The 12500-nt window shown below is 25.4% G+C and overlaps 1 protein-coding gene across 1 annotated transcript in view; it reads left to right on the top strand.

The window, feature by feature from the left end:
• LOC100197170 (regulator of nonsense transcripts 2) overlaps positions 1–12500 on the top strand; it is a 55397-nt gene that overhangs the window by 29013 nt on the left and 13884 nt on the right. Inside the window, exons 12-21 of the mRNA XM_065817459.1 lie at positions 886–1017; positions 1106–1198; positions 1785–1824; positions 5558–5619; positions 5697–5783; positions 7054–7150; positions 7233–7313; positions 8418–8518; positions 8599–8684; positions 9180–9288. Of these exons, the coding sequence (XP_065673531.1) occupies positions 886–1017; positions 1106–1198; positions 1785–1824; positions 5558–5619; positions 5697–5783; positions 7054–7150; positions 7233–7313; positions 8418–8518; positions 8599–8684; positions 9180–9288 (888 nt within the window). The remainder of the gene's footprint in view (positions 1–885; positions 1018–1105; positions 1199–1784; positions 1825–5557; positions 5620–5696; positions 5784–7053; positions 7151–7232; positions 7314–8417; positions 8519–8598; positions 8685–9179; positions 9289–12500) is intronic.

The raw sequence follows: 12500 nt of genomic DNA, 5'->3' as shown, positions 1-12500 counted from the left end.
AAGTCAGTTCTGAAAAAGTCCTTTTTTTTTTTTAAAGTTTAAATAATTTTTTAAAACTTTTTTTGTATTGTTTGATTCATTTTATTATATTCTATTACGTATTTATTATATTATTATGCATTTTTATTATTATGTTATTTCATTATTCTCATTCTCATTTAATTTTTTGATTTTGAATAATTTGTAAAACTATTATTAAAGCTGTTTTATCATTTGTTTTATCATTAATTATCATAGAGTTATAAAACTTTAAGTACAATCTAATTTTTAGAAGTCTATTTAACAGTTTAATATTTTTAAAAGACTTAATAGTGTTCAAAAAAAAGTTACGGCTGATAGTCGTTCGAAAAAAGTTACGACTTATTCATGGCACAGAGGTGGCTCTTTCATTGGCACAATGTTATGAAAGAGCTGTTTTCTTTCTTTTTTTAAAACAGGTGTATGATAGATTATTAGCATTGTTATCCTATTTAATTTAGTTTTAAAGTATTACCCAATAATGTAATTATTGAATTAAAAAAAAGAAAAAAAAAAAAGTTATTACAATTGAGTTTTTTTCACGCCATTTTAAAACTGGCTCTTTCATACACACTCTCCCCTAGCATGTCAGGATGTTTAGAAGCAGTTTAAAAAGTGGTGGGTGGTGCAACAGTATTAAAGTGAAAATCTTATATGGTTATATATATATATATATATATATATATATATATATATATATATATATATATATATATATATATATATATATATATATATATATATATATATATATATATATATATAAATCGCTAAATAATAATAGATAAATTTTTCTCACTTAGTATTGGCATTCAGGGTGTGTGAGCTTCTTGCTCGTGTTGATTAAATTTAGTTATTATTTTCTAGGTACTATCAGCTGATCAACAGTCTGTTTTTATGTGCTTATTTAAAGAATACTATGAAAATATTAGCAACCATTTAGTAAAACTACACAAGGAGTTGCAAAACAGGGAAAAACAAAACAGACAAACTATTGGTGTCAGTTTCTTTTTTTTCATTGTTAATGCTATTTTTTATATATAACTATTTCTTATTGTTTTTTAAAAACAATTTAATTTGTATTTAGTTGAGAGGAGAGCTTCCTGCTGATCGTAAGGAATCATTTGAAAAGGCTCAAAAGATTTATGAAAAGATACTTTCTTCGACTACATCATTAGCAGTATGTTTTTTGGAATTACTATAAATAGGGCTTTTTACTTTAAAATTTAATCTTTTAAGTTTTAATTGTGCAAGAAATATTTTAGTAGGTAGTTAGTGGCTTATTGTTTTCAATATTTTTATTAATTATGTTAATTAATACTTATGCTATATCAGTATCAAAAACACTGTTTTAATTTCAAATTGTAACAGAATAAAAAAAAATTCCAGCCCTCTAGCAGCAACTGAAGACAGTAAAAAATATTTTCTTAAAAAATGTTAAAAACTAAGTCGTTCTATAACATTTAAACTCTGCTGCAACTCTAATACATGGAATTTTTATTTTACAAAAAATAGCTAAAATTAAAAAAAAAAAATAATAATAAGGTCTTAGTAACAACTGAAAAAATTTAAAAATTTTTCCTTAAAATTGACATATGAATCATTGTGTTACGTTTTTGTGATGTTACAATTTGATATTTAAAAAAATAATAAATTTTTTGATACACCCTATTATTATTATAAAATAAATATAATTAATATAAATATTTTATATATTTATACTACTTATATTTATATATATTTATTTTATATTGTAAATAATATAGGAGCTTCTAGATGAAGAGATGCCAGAACTTCCAGAATGTCGTAAGTTTAAATAAATACAATACACACTTGTGTCCACAAATTATGTCATTTATTGTCATTATGCAATTTTTGACCATTTTTAACATGTCCTACCCCCTCTCCTTTATCACAACATCTTTAGTAACAAGTTCCGTTTGAGTCGTCACAAAACCACTAACCCCTCCCCCAAAGTGTGACACAATTTATGGGCGACCCCTAATGTGGGAAAAACTATTTTGTGTTGAGTAGAAAAATCATTTATTGGAGTGAAATAAGGATCTCGATTCCTCTAGCAAACTCTAAAAATGCATTTTTTAAAAAGCCTTTTGATAAATACATGGTAACATAAATCTAAACATTTATGGGTTTTACATTTATTTTGTATATTATTTTATAATATATTTATAGTTATACATGTTATTTACAGTTAGAAGAATATCTCTGTATAACTATTTGAAAAAATTTTTAACAGAATAAATTAACCTTAATTGATGACCTAAAAAGAATTTAATTATAATAATAATTATATAAATGTAATAATCATTATACGGGGCGTACAATTAATTTCTGACCCCTTATACTCCTAGTGAGTTATACCCCTACTTATATTATAAGGGGTATAACTCACTACTGAGTTATACCCCTTGGTGGTATAACTCAGTAGTGAGTTATACCACTATTTTCACCAGAACATTTCAAAATACTGGGGCGAAAACATTCAATAAGTGAATAGCATTCTTCCTGGGTGATGGAAGCCCATGTTTTTTGAACTCTTGTGATGAGTTGTTGGCGGTTTTGGGGTTCGGGGGTTTTTAAAAACTCTGTTCTGAAGCTATGGCCATACATGCTCAATGCAATTATGGTCTGGTGAATTCCTTGGCCAATCAGTTCAGACACTTTGCTCCATCTTGCATTAAAATAACATACTAAAAAAAATTTAGTTTCAGGTTCTTAAATCTTCCAACAAACAATTAAAATATTTAAAATTATTTTGAACAAAGTAATTTAAACATGGCAATGAAACATGTAAGAAGGTCAGAAATTAATTGTAGTATGTATCTATCTATATATATATCTATATATATATATATATATATATATATATATATATATATATATATATATATATATATATATATATATATATATATATATATATATATATATATATATATATATATATATATATATATATATATATATCTATATATATCTATATATATCTATATATATATATATATATATATATATCATATATATATATATATATATATATATATATATATATATATATATATATATATATATATATATATATATATATATATATGTAAAGGAAACTGGGGTAAAATGGGGTACTTTAGGAAAAAACCATTCTAGAGTTATGAAAAAATCAATACAAATTTACTTGAAAATAAAAGAATGCTACATTAATCACATTGCAACAAAGCAAGAACATTATACAATAAAAACTTTTTAATAATATGCTAGTAGTAATACTAGCTAGTAGGTCAATAGGTGCTATAGATAAAGGGTACTGAAATATTATAGGTCTATTTGTTTATTTAACTGAATAAAATTAGAATTAATCTAGAAGCATTGTATGCATATAGTTACATGAATTAAAAGAATTCTGGGCAAAATTAAAAGAAAATCTGGGCAAAATGTAGAAGAACTCCATTTTGCCTATTTGAAACTACCACTTTTTACTCCATTGTTGTGCGGTACATTAAAAAGCATTATAATCAAAACTGGGTTGATTTTATTGTTAAATTATTGGCCCTTTTTGTCCAAAATAAAATATTATTCAGATACAATAGACGCTTTAGTTGAAAGCTTCTATTATTAAGTACCAGTTTCTTAAGTCGTAAGTGAAAAAACTTAGATAATAGAGATGCAAAAATTTGTATTTACTTTGTAATAATAATGTTGCATTAAAAGTGTATATAGCTCAAGATAGCCTCAGCTTTAGTGGACTAAAGCTGAATACTTTACAATGAAACTAACATTTTCAACTAAATCATTTAACAAACATTGGACCACACCTTCCTAAAAAATAAGGTAAAAATAGGAAAATTGAAAAAGCATAAAATATTTATATCTTTTTTTAAAAAAAAATAAATTATTTTCATAATCAAATTTAATATAAATGCTTTACTTACATTAAATTCAAAGCCTTCGTTAAATAAAGTTATGCTTATTTTTAATTCAATTTGTTCTGGTAACTCTTTCTTTAATGGTCTTGTATTGTGTTTCTTCAAATCCAATCAATTGCAATAGTTTTTGAGGCTCTAAAAAGTGTATTTGCAAAACCCTATTTTACCCCATATCCTGATTTACCCCAGTTTCCCCTATGTATATATGTATGTATGTATGCAGGCCTTGTTACGAGATTTCGCTGCGTAACAAAAACGCGTAAGGCATTTCCAAGTAACTCAACTTAGCAAATATATTTTGCATCGTTAGAAGTTATATTGCGTTACTAGCATCTTTTCAAGTACCGCATTGTAATTAAAGTTATTTTATTATTGCGTTAAAAATCATACAAACAGTTTTTTTTTCTCACTATAACAAAAGTTACAAATAAAATCTAAATTCCTATTTGATAAATCATTTTTATTACTTTTTTCAAATATGAACTAAATTTTATTTAAAAAAAAATATTTTTTTCATTAAATGTAACATATTTGTTTATTTTCTCATAATTTTACAGTTGGTTTTTGGTTATTTTATTAACTGTTAATAAATTTTTTCTTATTTGTTTTGTGAACTCTTTTTAATAATGTTTTTAAACAATAAAGAGTTTCTTTTTTATTATTTATTAGTTACCGATAACGTATTTGTGATTATAATTTATTTTCATAAATTAAACGAATGTCATTAAAACTTTACGTTATTGAAATAACAATAAACAAAATATCTTATAAATAAAATATTTACATCAAAATAAATCGTGCATTTTTTAAACTATTATGACAAAAAATAATTTTTATATTTAAAAGGAATTTATATATTTAATTCCTTAAGATAAAACTTAAAACACTTTCTTTTTTTAACTAATTTTTAACAACAACAAAAAAATTATTAAACAAACTGTTTCTTTAACAAAAAATTTATTAGTTTACAATTGCGATTAAATGCTTTTACTTACGACTTTATTTCTTCTGAATAAATGTCACATAAACGATATCAAAAGATAATTTAAATATTCTAAAAGATAAAAGTTTTTGTGTAGCGCAAAACTGCTCAACGCCTAGGCAAATCGCCTTTTCGCAGGCAAAATGCAAGCTGCGTAACGCTTCTTAACAAGGCCTGGTATGTATGTATGTGTGTATGTATGTATGTATGTATGTATATATGTGTGTGTATCTATGTGTGTGTGTTTATAAAATAATGTTTTTATGTATATAAAATAATATTTTGGGTAAATTTTTTATAATTTTAGGCCATCATTACTATTGAAGCTTGTATAATTCAAATTGCTAATACATTATATCATATATGCACATTTTAGTTTTTGAAATATGTACCTAAGTCCATACAATGTTTTGGGAAAAAAATGAAGGTACATGGTTACTGCGTGTCTAAACCCGCAGATGTATCTTTTTAGGTCTCCTATCCCTCTTTTAGTATGATATTATTTTATTGACCAACACAGTCACATGCAAACTTGACACATTTATGTTGACTGAAATTTTTAGTATAAGATATATAAAAGTTGCATTAATACAAAATTTTTTTACATATGTAAAAGAATTTGAGGAGCGTGAAGATGTTGGTACCATTAATATATTCACTCCAAATCGTGGTGTAGAGGTATGCAGCCTAATAATTTTTTTGATTTACAGTTTTAGCACAGAAGATAGATAATTTTTTTTTTTTTCATGAATTAGTATGATTCTGAGACGGGTTTGTGGGAAGATGATGATACAAGAACATTTTATGAAGATATAAAAGACTTAAAAATTCTTGTTCCACAGGTTATATTTTTTATATACATTTGTTGTTCATATTTATGGTTAAACACCTTAATATATTTGTTAATATTCAAATTCTATTTATTGTTATTTAACAAATACTTAATGTTTATTGGTTAATTCATGATTCAGTTTAAAAAAATGTTTCAGCCTAATAGTTTTAGTAAATTAGAAAACGACAAACTATTTGTTGAAAATTATGAACAAGACCTTAAAATTATTCAGCCAATTTATGAAAAGGGTATAAAAGAATTTAAAAAAGTTATACATTTTTTATACATCCACTAAGAATGGTATTTTACAGCAATATCTGAAATAAAAATTTAAAAGAATTTTGTTTAATAAGAGATAATAAAATCAGATAGAGTTCTCTTGAAGCTAAGGTTGAAAGATTTTTTATGCCATATAACTGTATAAAATCAGTTTGAACAAATTGAATGCAATTGACAAAATTTATAAAAATAATTTAAATACTCTAAAGGATATGTTAGCAGTTCTGTCTCCTTTAAAAGTTGTTGTTAAAGTGATAAGCAGAAAAGTGCCACATTACTAACAAGCAATTAATTTTAATGAATAAATTTGACAGGGTACTCTGAACTAAGCTTAAAATTTGAATTAGGTTTTACTAAAACATATAAACCTTTGGTATCACCAGAGTGTCATTAAAAGAAAATGCAAAGAACTAATGAAAGTATTGTTTCCAAATGAAGCAAGTATCAAAATCTTATGTATTTGTGATAAACATAAGTATGAACTTGGACCTAGATCAATGTATCAGTTTCCAAAGAGTTAAATGTACCAATACAAAAAAGTTAATATTTTACTGTAAGTTAAAGAGCTAATATATTATGTCAATTAATGTAGATGGAGTTTTAGTTCTTTAAAAGATTTTCATATTAATGAACCCATTAAATAAGACCTAGTAAAAAAGAATTATTAAACAGTACTTTTTTAAAAGTGAAACCTACATAAGCCTACGTATTTTCAACATCTGAAATTGTGGTGTCAAACTTAAGAACAAGAATGAAACATGAATCTATTATTAGCTTTTGTATTTTTTAAGAGTTGGTTTCAAACTATAATAATAATAGTTCGAGTTGTTATTTGAGTATTTGAATAATTTGAATATCCAAAAAAAAGAACAGCGATAAACCCTATTTATATTCTTACTATTAATACTGTTATTTATTATTTTAACATATAAATACATAGTTAATAAAATAATTTATTGTTTTCTCAGGAAAGAGTAAACTATTATTAATTAATTTTGTAGATTGTATTCAAAGAGCAAGATGTTCCTTCAAATGCGCAGCGGAAAGAAAAACTTATGAAAGACAAGAAAAAGAAAGAAAGAAGATTAAGAGTCGACTGTAATTAACATTAATAAATAGATCTTTATGACGCCAAAAAGATTTTATTTATGGAATAAAGGAATATTTGTCTATTGTTTAGTACTAGCAGATGATGGAGCTGAATACAATGATGAAATTGATGATCCAGATGATTCTTATGAGCAAGATATTCTTGGAGAAGGTATTCTTTATAATTTAAAAGTTTTTTTTTTTAAAAACAAGCATAAAACATACAGTTTTTAAATTACGTTAAAAATTAGTAACAAAATCTAGTTTAATTAGTTTCTTAAAATATTTATTTTTGTGAATTTAAAAATTTAACCTTTTCCACTATTGTAGTTTTGGCAAAATTTGCTAATAATCTTAGAAATTTGGCTCACATATAGTAAACAAAGAATTCAGAACTTAATCAATTTAATTTTTATACATGTTGGCTATTTGACCTTAAGAATTAATAAATTTCTTTATAAACATATCAAACTATCAACAAAAAGTATACTAAAAGTTTTTTTTTAAATATAAATACTTAGCAGTTAAATATTTAATTGAGCACAATTGATGAAAATCTTTCTTTTTTATAAGATTATAAGATTTTTTATAAGATTATAAGATTTTTTATAAGAAAGCCCCCAAAAATTTTTATGAATAATAAGATACTTTAAAATGCATTAAGAACTACTTAAGAGCTTATATATAGTAACTGACCGAGGCTTGATTTTGGCCTGGGCCAGTTTTGTAGCTGGGTGATTAAATTGATTATTACTCATGAATTATAATTTCAAAGCGTTGAAAAAATTTTTTATTTTTATTTATTATTTTTATCATCATGATTGCCATTTTTATTTTGATCATCATTAAAATTGTCTATTGTTTCTATCATCATCATCATCATCATCATCATCATCATCATCATCATCATCATCATCATCATCATCATCATCATCATCATCATCATCATCATCATCATCATCTTCATTATCATCATTTCAGGATTCAAGATTATGAAACTGCATATTTTCTCATGTCCTACTGCCTGGGATTTTCTTTTCTTGACTAATGCTAGATAAAGGTTAATGTCTCGTTGATAGTGGCTAAGCGGCTCTTGTTAGGTTAAGCTTTAAAATGTTTAAATAACAGGAATAAGACAACTGCTTAGCTTCTTGCATAAGATTTCATGCACAATTTATGATTGAGTCAAGTTCTCTATTAATTTAAATTAAGATATATTTTTTAAGTCTGTAAATTAAGTTAGCTTAACTTCTGTTTCATGTATTATTATCTATAGATGCTGATGATGAAGATCCTGCTACTCTGGGAATGGCTGCAATAGCTGATGCATATTTTAATAAATTACCCACTTGTATTAATAGAGATTTCATTGATCAGGTATACTTAAAAGTTTATTTTTTTCTATTGGAAAAATTTTGAAAGTAAACAATTATACAATTATAGAACAATTTATTTAGGCTGCAGAAGAATTTATATTAAAGTTAAACACAAAAGGAAACAGAAAGAGACTAGTAAAGACACTGTTTAGTGTTAACAGAACAAGGTATAATTACAATTTTTTTAAACAAGTTTAGGATGTGACAGTATCGGTTGTGTGTGTGTGTATATATATATATATATATATATATATATATATATATATATATATATATATATATATATATATATATATATATATATATATATATATATATATATATATATATATATATATATATATATATATGTATGTATGTATATATTAAAGAAATGTATATATTAAAGAAATATATATATACACACACATACACACTAAATATATGTATTATATATATATAATATAAATTTTCAAATATATATGCACACCTGATACTATCATAAGTCTGATCTAAGTCTGATATATGTTTATTGGTTTTTTCAAAAAAATCTTAACAAGGTTGCAAGCAACTACTTTTTAAGTTAGGAGTTAACATAAAACTAATATATGCAATATATATTTTTTCAAAATATATGCAATATATATTTTTTGTTTGCATCTGATTCAGTATTTTTTTTTTAGGTTAGACCTGTTGCCATTTTATGCTAGATTGGTGTCTACATTAGCCCCATGTCTTGTTGATATTGCACCTGATTTAGTTTGGTTGTTAAAAGGCAGTTTTCTTTCTCATGTGAGTTTTTATTGTTTATTTTTAATAGGCTTATATGTATATATATATATATATATATATATATATATATATATAATTGTCTATATATATATATATATATATATATATATATATATATATATATATGTGTGTGTGTGTGTGTGTTTGTGTGTGTGTGTGTGTATGTGTGTGTGTGTGTGTGTGTGGGTGTGTGTGTGTATATATGTGTGTGTATATATATATATATATATATATATATATATATATATATATATATATATATATATATATATATATATATATATATATATATATATATATATATATATATATATATATATGCATACATACATACAAGGGCCCTGGAAATTGATTTGATTTGCAAATCTATTGCTGCTTCAATTCAAGATTTGATTTAAAAAGAATGTTTTTCAAATCATTTACTTGATTTTTATTGTTTGTTTTTTTTTGTTTTTTTTATTGTTCTTCGTGGTGGTGTTAAAATATATCAGAAAGTTTAGTGGTAATGAAATTTCATTAGATAAACATGCCACTTAAAAAAATTAATTGCCAATTAGGAATTTAAACAGCTGAGTACAAATGAGCAGCGCATAAACTTTATAGTTAATTATCTATAATTTTGTGTTTGTACTTTTCAACTTTTTGAGTTCTACAAACTGGAAAAAAAAAACTTTTTTCATTTCAGGCTAAAAATGTCTTACAAAACATTGGTAGTTTAAGATTTCTTTGAAAAAAAAGAAACAGTCTTGCAATGCAAACAGAAATATTGCAACAAAAAGTATTCTGTACAAAAAACTGGAACTTTATCTTATGGGACCATTTAAAGCGTAACTGTAAATAACTACAAGAAGCATTTAAAAAGCCACAGAGAAGAAGGATTAACATAGGAAATGATTTTTTTACGTTGTTGCCATTGTTTCTTTTTTTAGTATCTGTACTCTTTGCTATAAAAATAGAATAAATTTACTTGTGCTCTAAATTCTTTACTTAACTTCTTGGTTTGCATAAGTTTTTTTTTTTTTTTTTTATACATCTTTACTTCCAACAAGGCTGCAAGCAACCACTATAAGACTTGGAAGTTACTGGAAGAAAAATGATGAAGTTTATAGAGCAAGATAACAGTTGACAGGCGACTTAAAAGATTGCAATTTATATGAATCAGGAAAACAAGATAAAGGAAGCGAATTCCAAAGAACTGATGTTCAAGGAAAAAAACTAGACAAATAAGAATTTTTGTAGCATTTAGGAACATTTACAGTATAAGACTTAATTGAATGACAAGAACACTAAAATGAATTTTAGTAAATGGCACAAGATATGCTAGCTTTTTAGAGCAGTGCTCATTATAGTATTTATAGAAAAGAAAAAAAAGCCGCAAGAGCAGGTCCAATAATGTCTACAATGCCCCAGATATGGCAACAGTATTCCATACAAGAACGGATTTGAAATTTAGCGTCTTAGCAGATGCTAATTTTGCAATCGATTTGATAAAGGGTTTCCAAGAAAGATTGGAAGTAACAGTTAATCCTAGAAGATAAAGGACAGATGACTTACCAAGTACATTCCCATTCATAAATATAAGAACTACTGTTCATAAATATAGGAAGATCTAGATTATTGTGATAATGATCAGCTGAAAAAAATTGAGTTTTATCTGATTTAAAGTTCACCAGCCACTGATAGTCCCATGCTTTAGCAGTGAGATCCTTCTCAAGTTCAAATGCCACTTCAAGCAATCAGAGAGTGTTGGCTTCTTATCAAGACAAGAATAAACGGGAGTATCATCAGCAAACAATGCCACCTTAGGTGTGAGAATTTCTGAAAAATTGTTAATGTGAATTAAAAAGAGTATAGGGCTAAGGAAAGAACCTTAGGGAACCCTTAAGGTTACTGGAGATGAAGAAGAGTGCTGTCTATCAAGGACAACTTTTATACTATGATTGTTAACAAAGTATTCAATAATATTAAAGATGTTATCTGATACACTGTTAGAAGAAAGCTTATGGAGAAGACCAGCATTACTAACTTTATGAAAGGCTTTAGAAATGTTGAAAGCAAAAGCCTTAGCCTCTCCACATCTATCTAATGCACCATAAAACCTATCAGTTATTACCATTAATAAATCAGCAGTAGAACAGGAAGATCAAAATCCATATTGATGATCAGAAAGTTTTTAGATTCAAGATGAGAGGTTAAGTGTTTGTTAATTAAAGACTCAAAAACCTTGCTTATGATAGGAAGAAGACTAATAGGACCATAATTAGACTAGTCGGATTTCTCTCCAGAATTTTCAAAAATAGGGATAACAGATGTCGCTTTCCAGCAGGATAGAAAACAAGACTCTGATAAGTACTTGATAAATAGTTTTGAAAGTATAAATGACAGCTCTAGAGACTATAACAGGTATGTTGTCCTGACCACAAGCTGTAGAAGAGTCTAGAAAGGAAATTACTTTGGTTACAGAAGCTGGAGTGGCCTAACCTGTTTGTTGGCTATATCAGGTAGAATGCGACTAGTGAACTAATAGATGATATTGATGAGAAGTTCTTAGCAAACAATTCAGCCTTGTCTTTTGGCAAGGTGACTAAATCTGAACCATACAAGAGTGATAGAAAAACAGGTTTGCCCTTACTATATATACTGTTAAAGGTTCTCCAGTTTTCACTTTCAAAGGCTATTTATTTTTACAGAAGTTAGTGCTTTTGATAATGTTCCAGTATGGTAATGTACACCTCAGCATAAGATTAGATTTTATCTATTGCCATATTGTGTTTAAAAATAATTCAGAGAATATTTAGACTGTTGCAAGATGTTATTAAAAAATAATATTGCATAAAGAGCTGTTTTAATGATTTTAAATAAATATTTAAACATGTAATAGTTATTCTAAATAGTATAATGTCTATAGTTGCTATTTTTATTATTTAGCTATTTTTATTTGAAAAATTCTTTCTAAGAATCTGCACAGTCTGTTAAATGCGGTTCCACTATTTAAACTTGTTTTTTTAATCAGCGTTGTTATTTTGTTTGCTGATTACATTCTCAAACTTTTATTAATAAATTTTTACTTTATTAAATATTTTTGTTAAATGAAGTATAATATAAAAATAATAAATAGTATAAAATAAAGTATAATATAAGTTATTAATATATTTTTTTCAAGTACTAAATGTAATAATTTTTTGTTATTGCATAATTATATGTTTAATATT

The sequence above is a fragment of the Hydra vulgaris genome, chromosome 14 (genome assembly GCF_038396675.1).
Source record: "Hydra vulgaris chromosome 14, alternate assembly HydraT2T_AEP".
NCBI lineage: Eukaryota > Metazoa > Cnidaria > Hydrozoa > Anthoathecata > Hydridae > Hydra > Hydra vulgaris.
The sequence above is the reverse complement of the archived record's forward strand: the minus strand, read 5'-3'. Positions and strand labels throughout refer to the sequence as shown.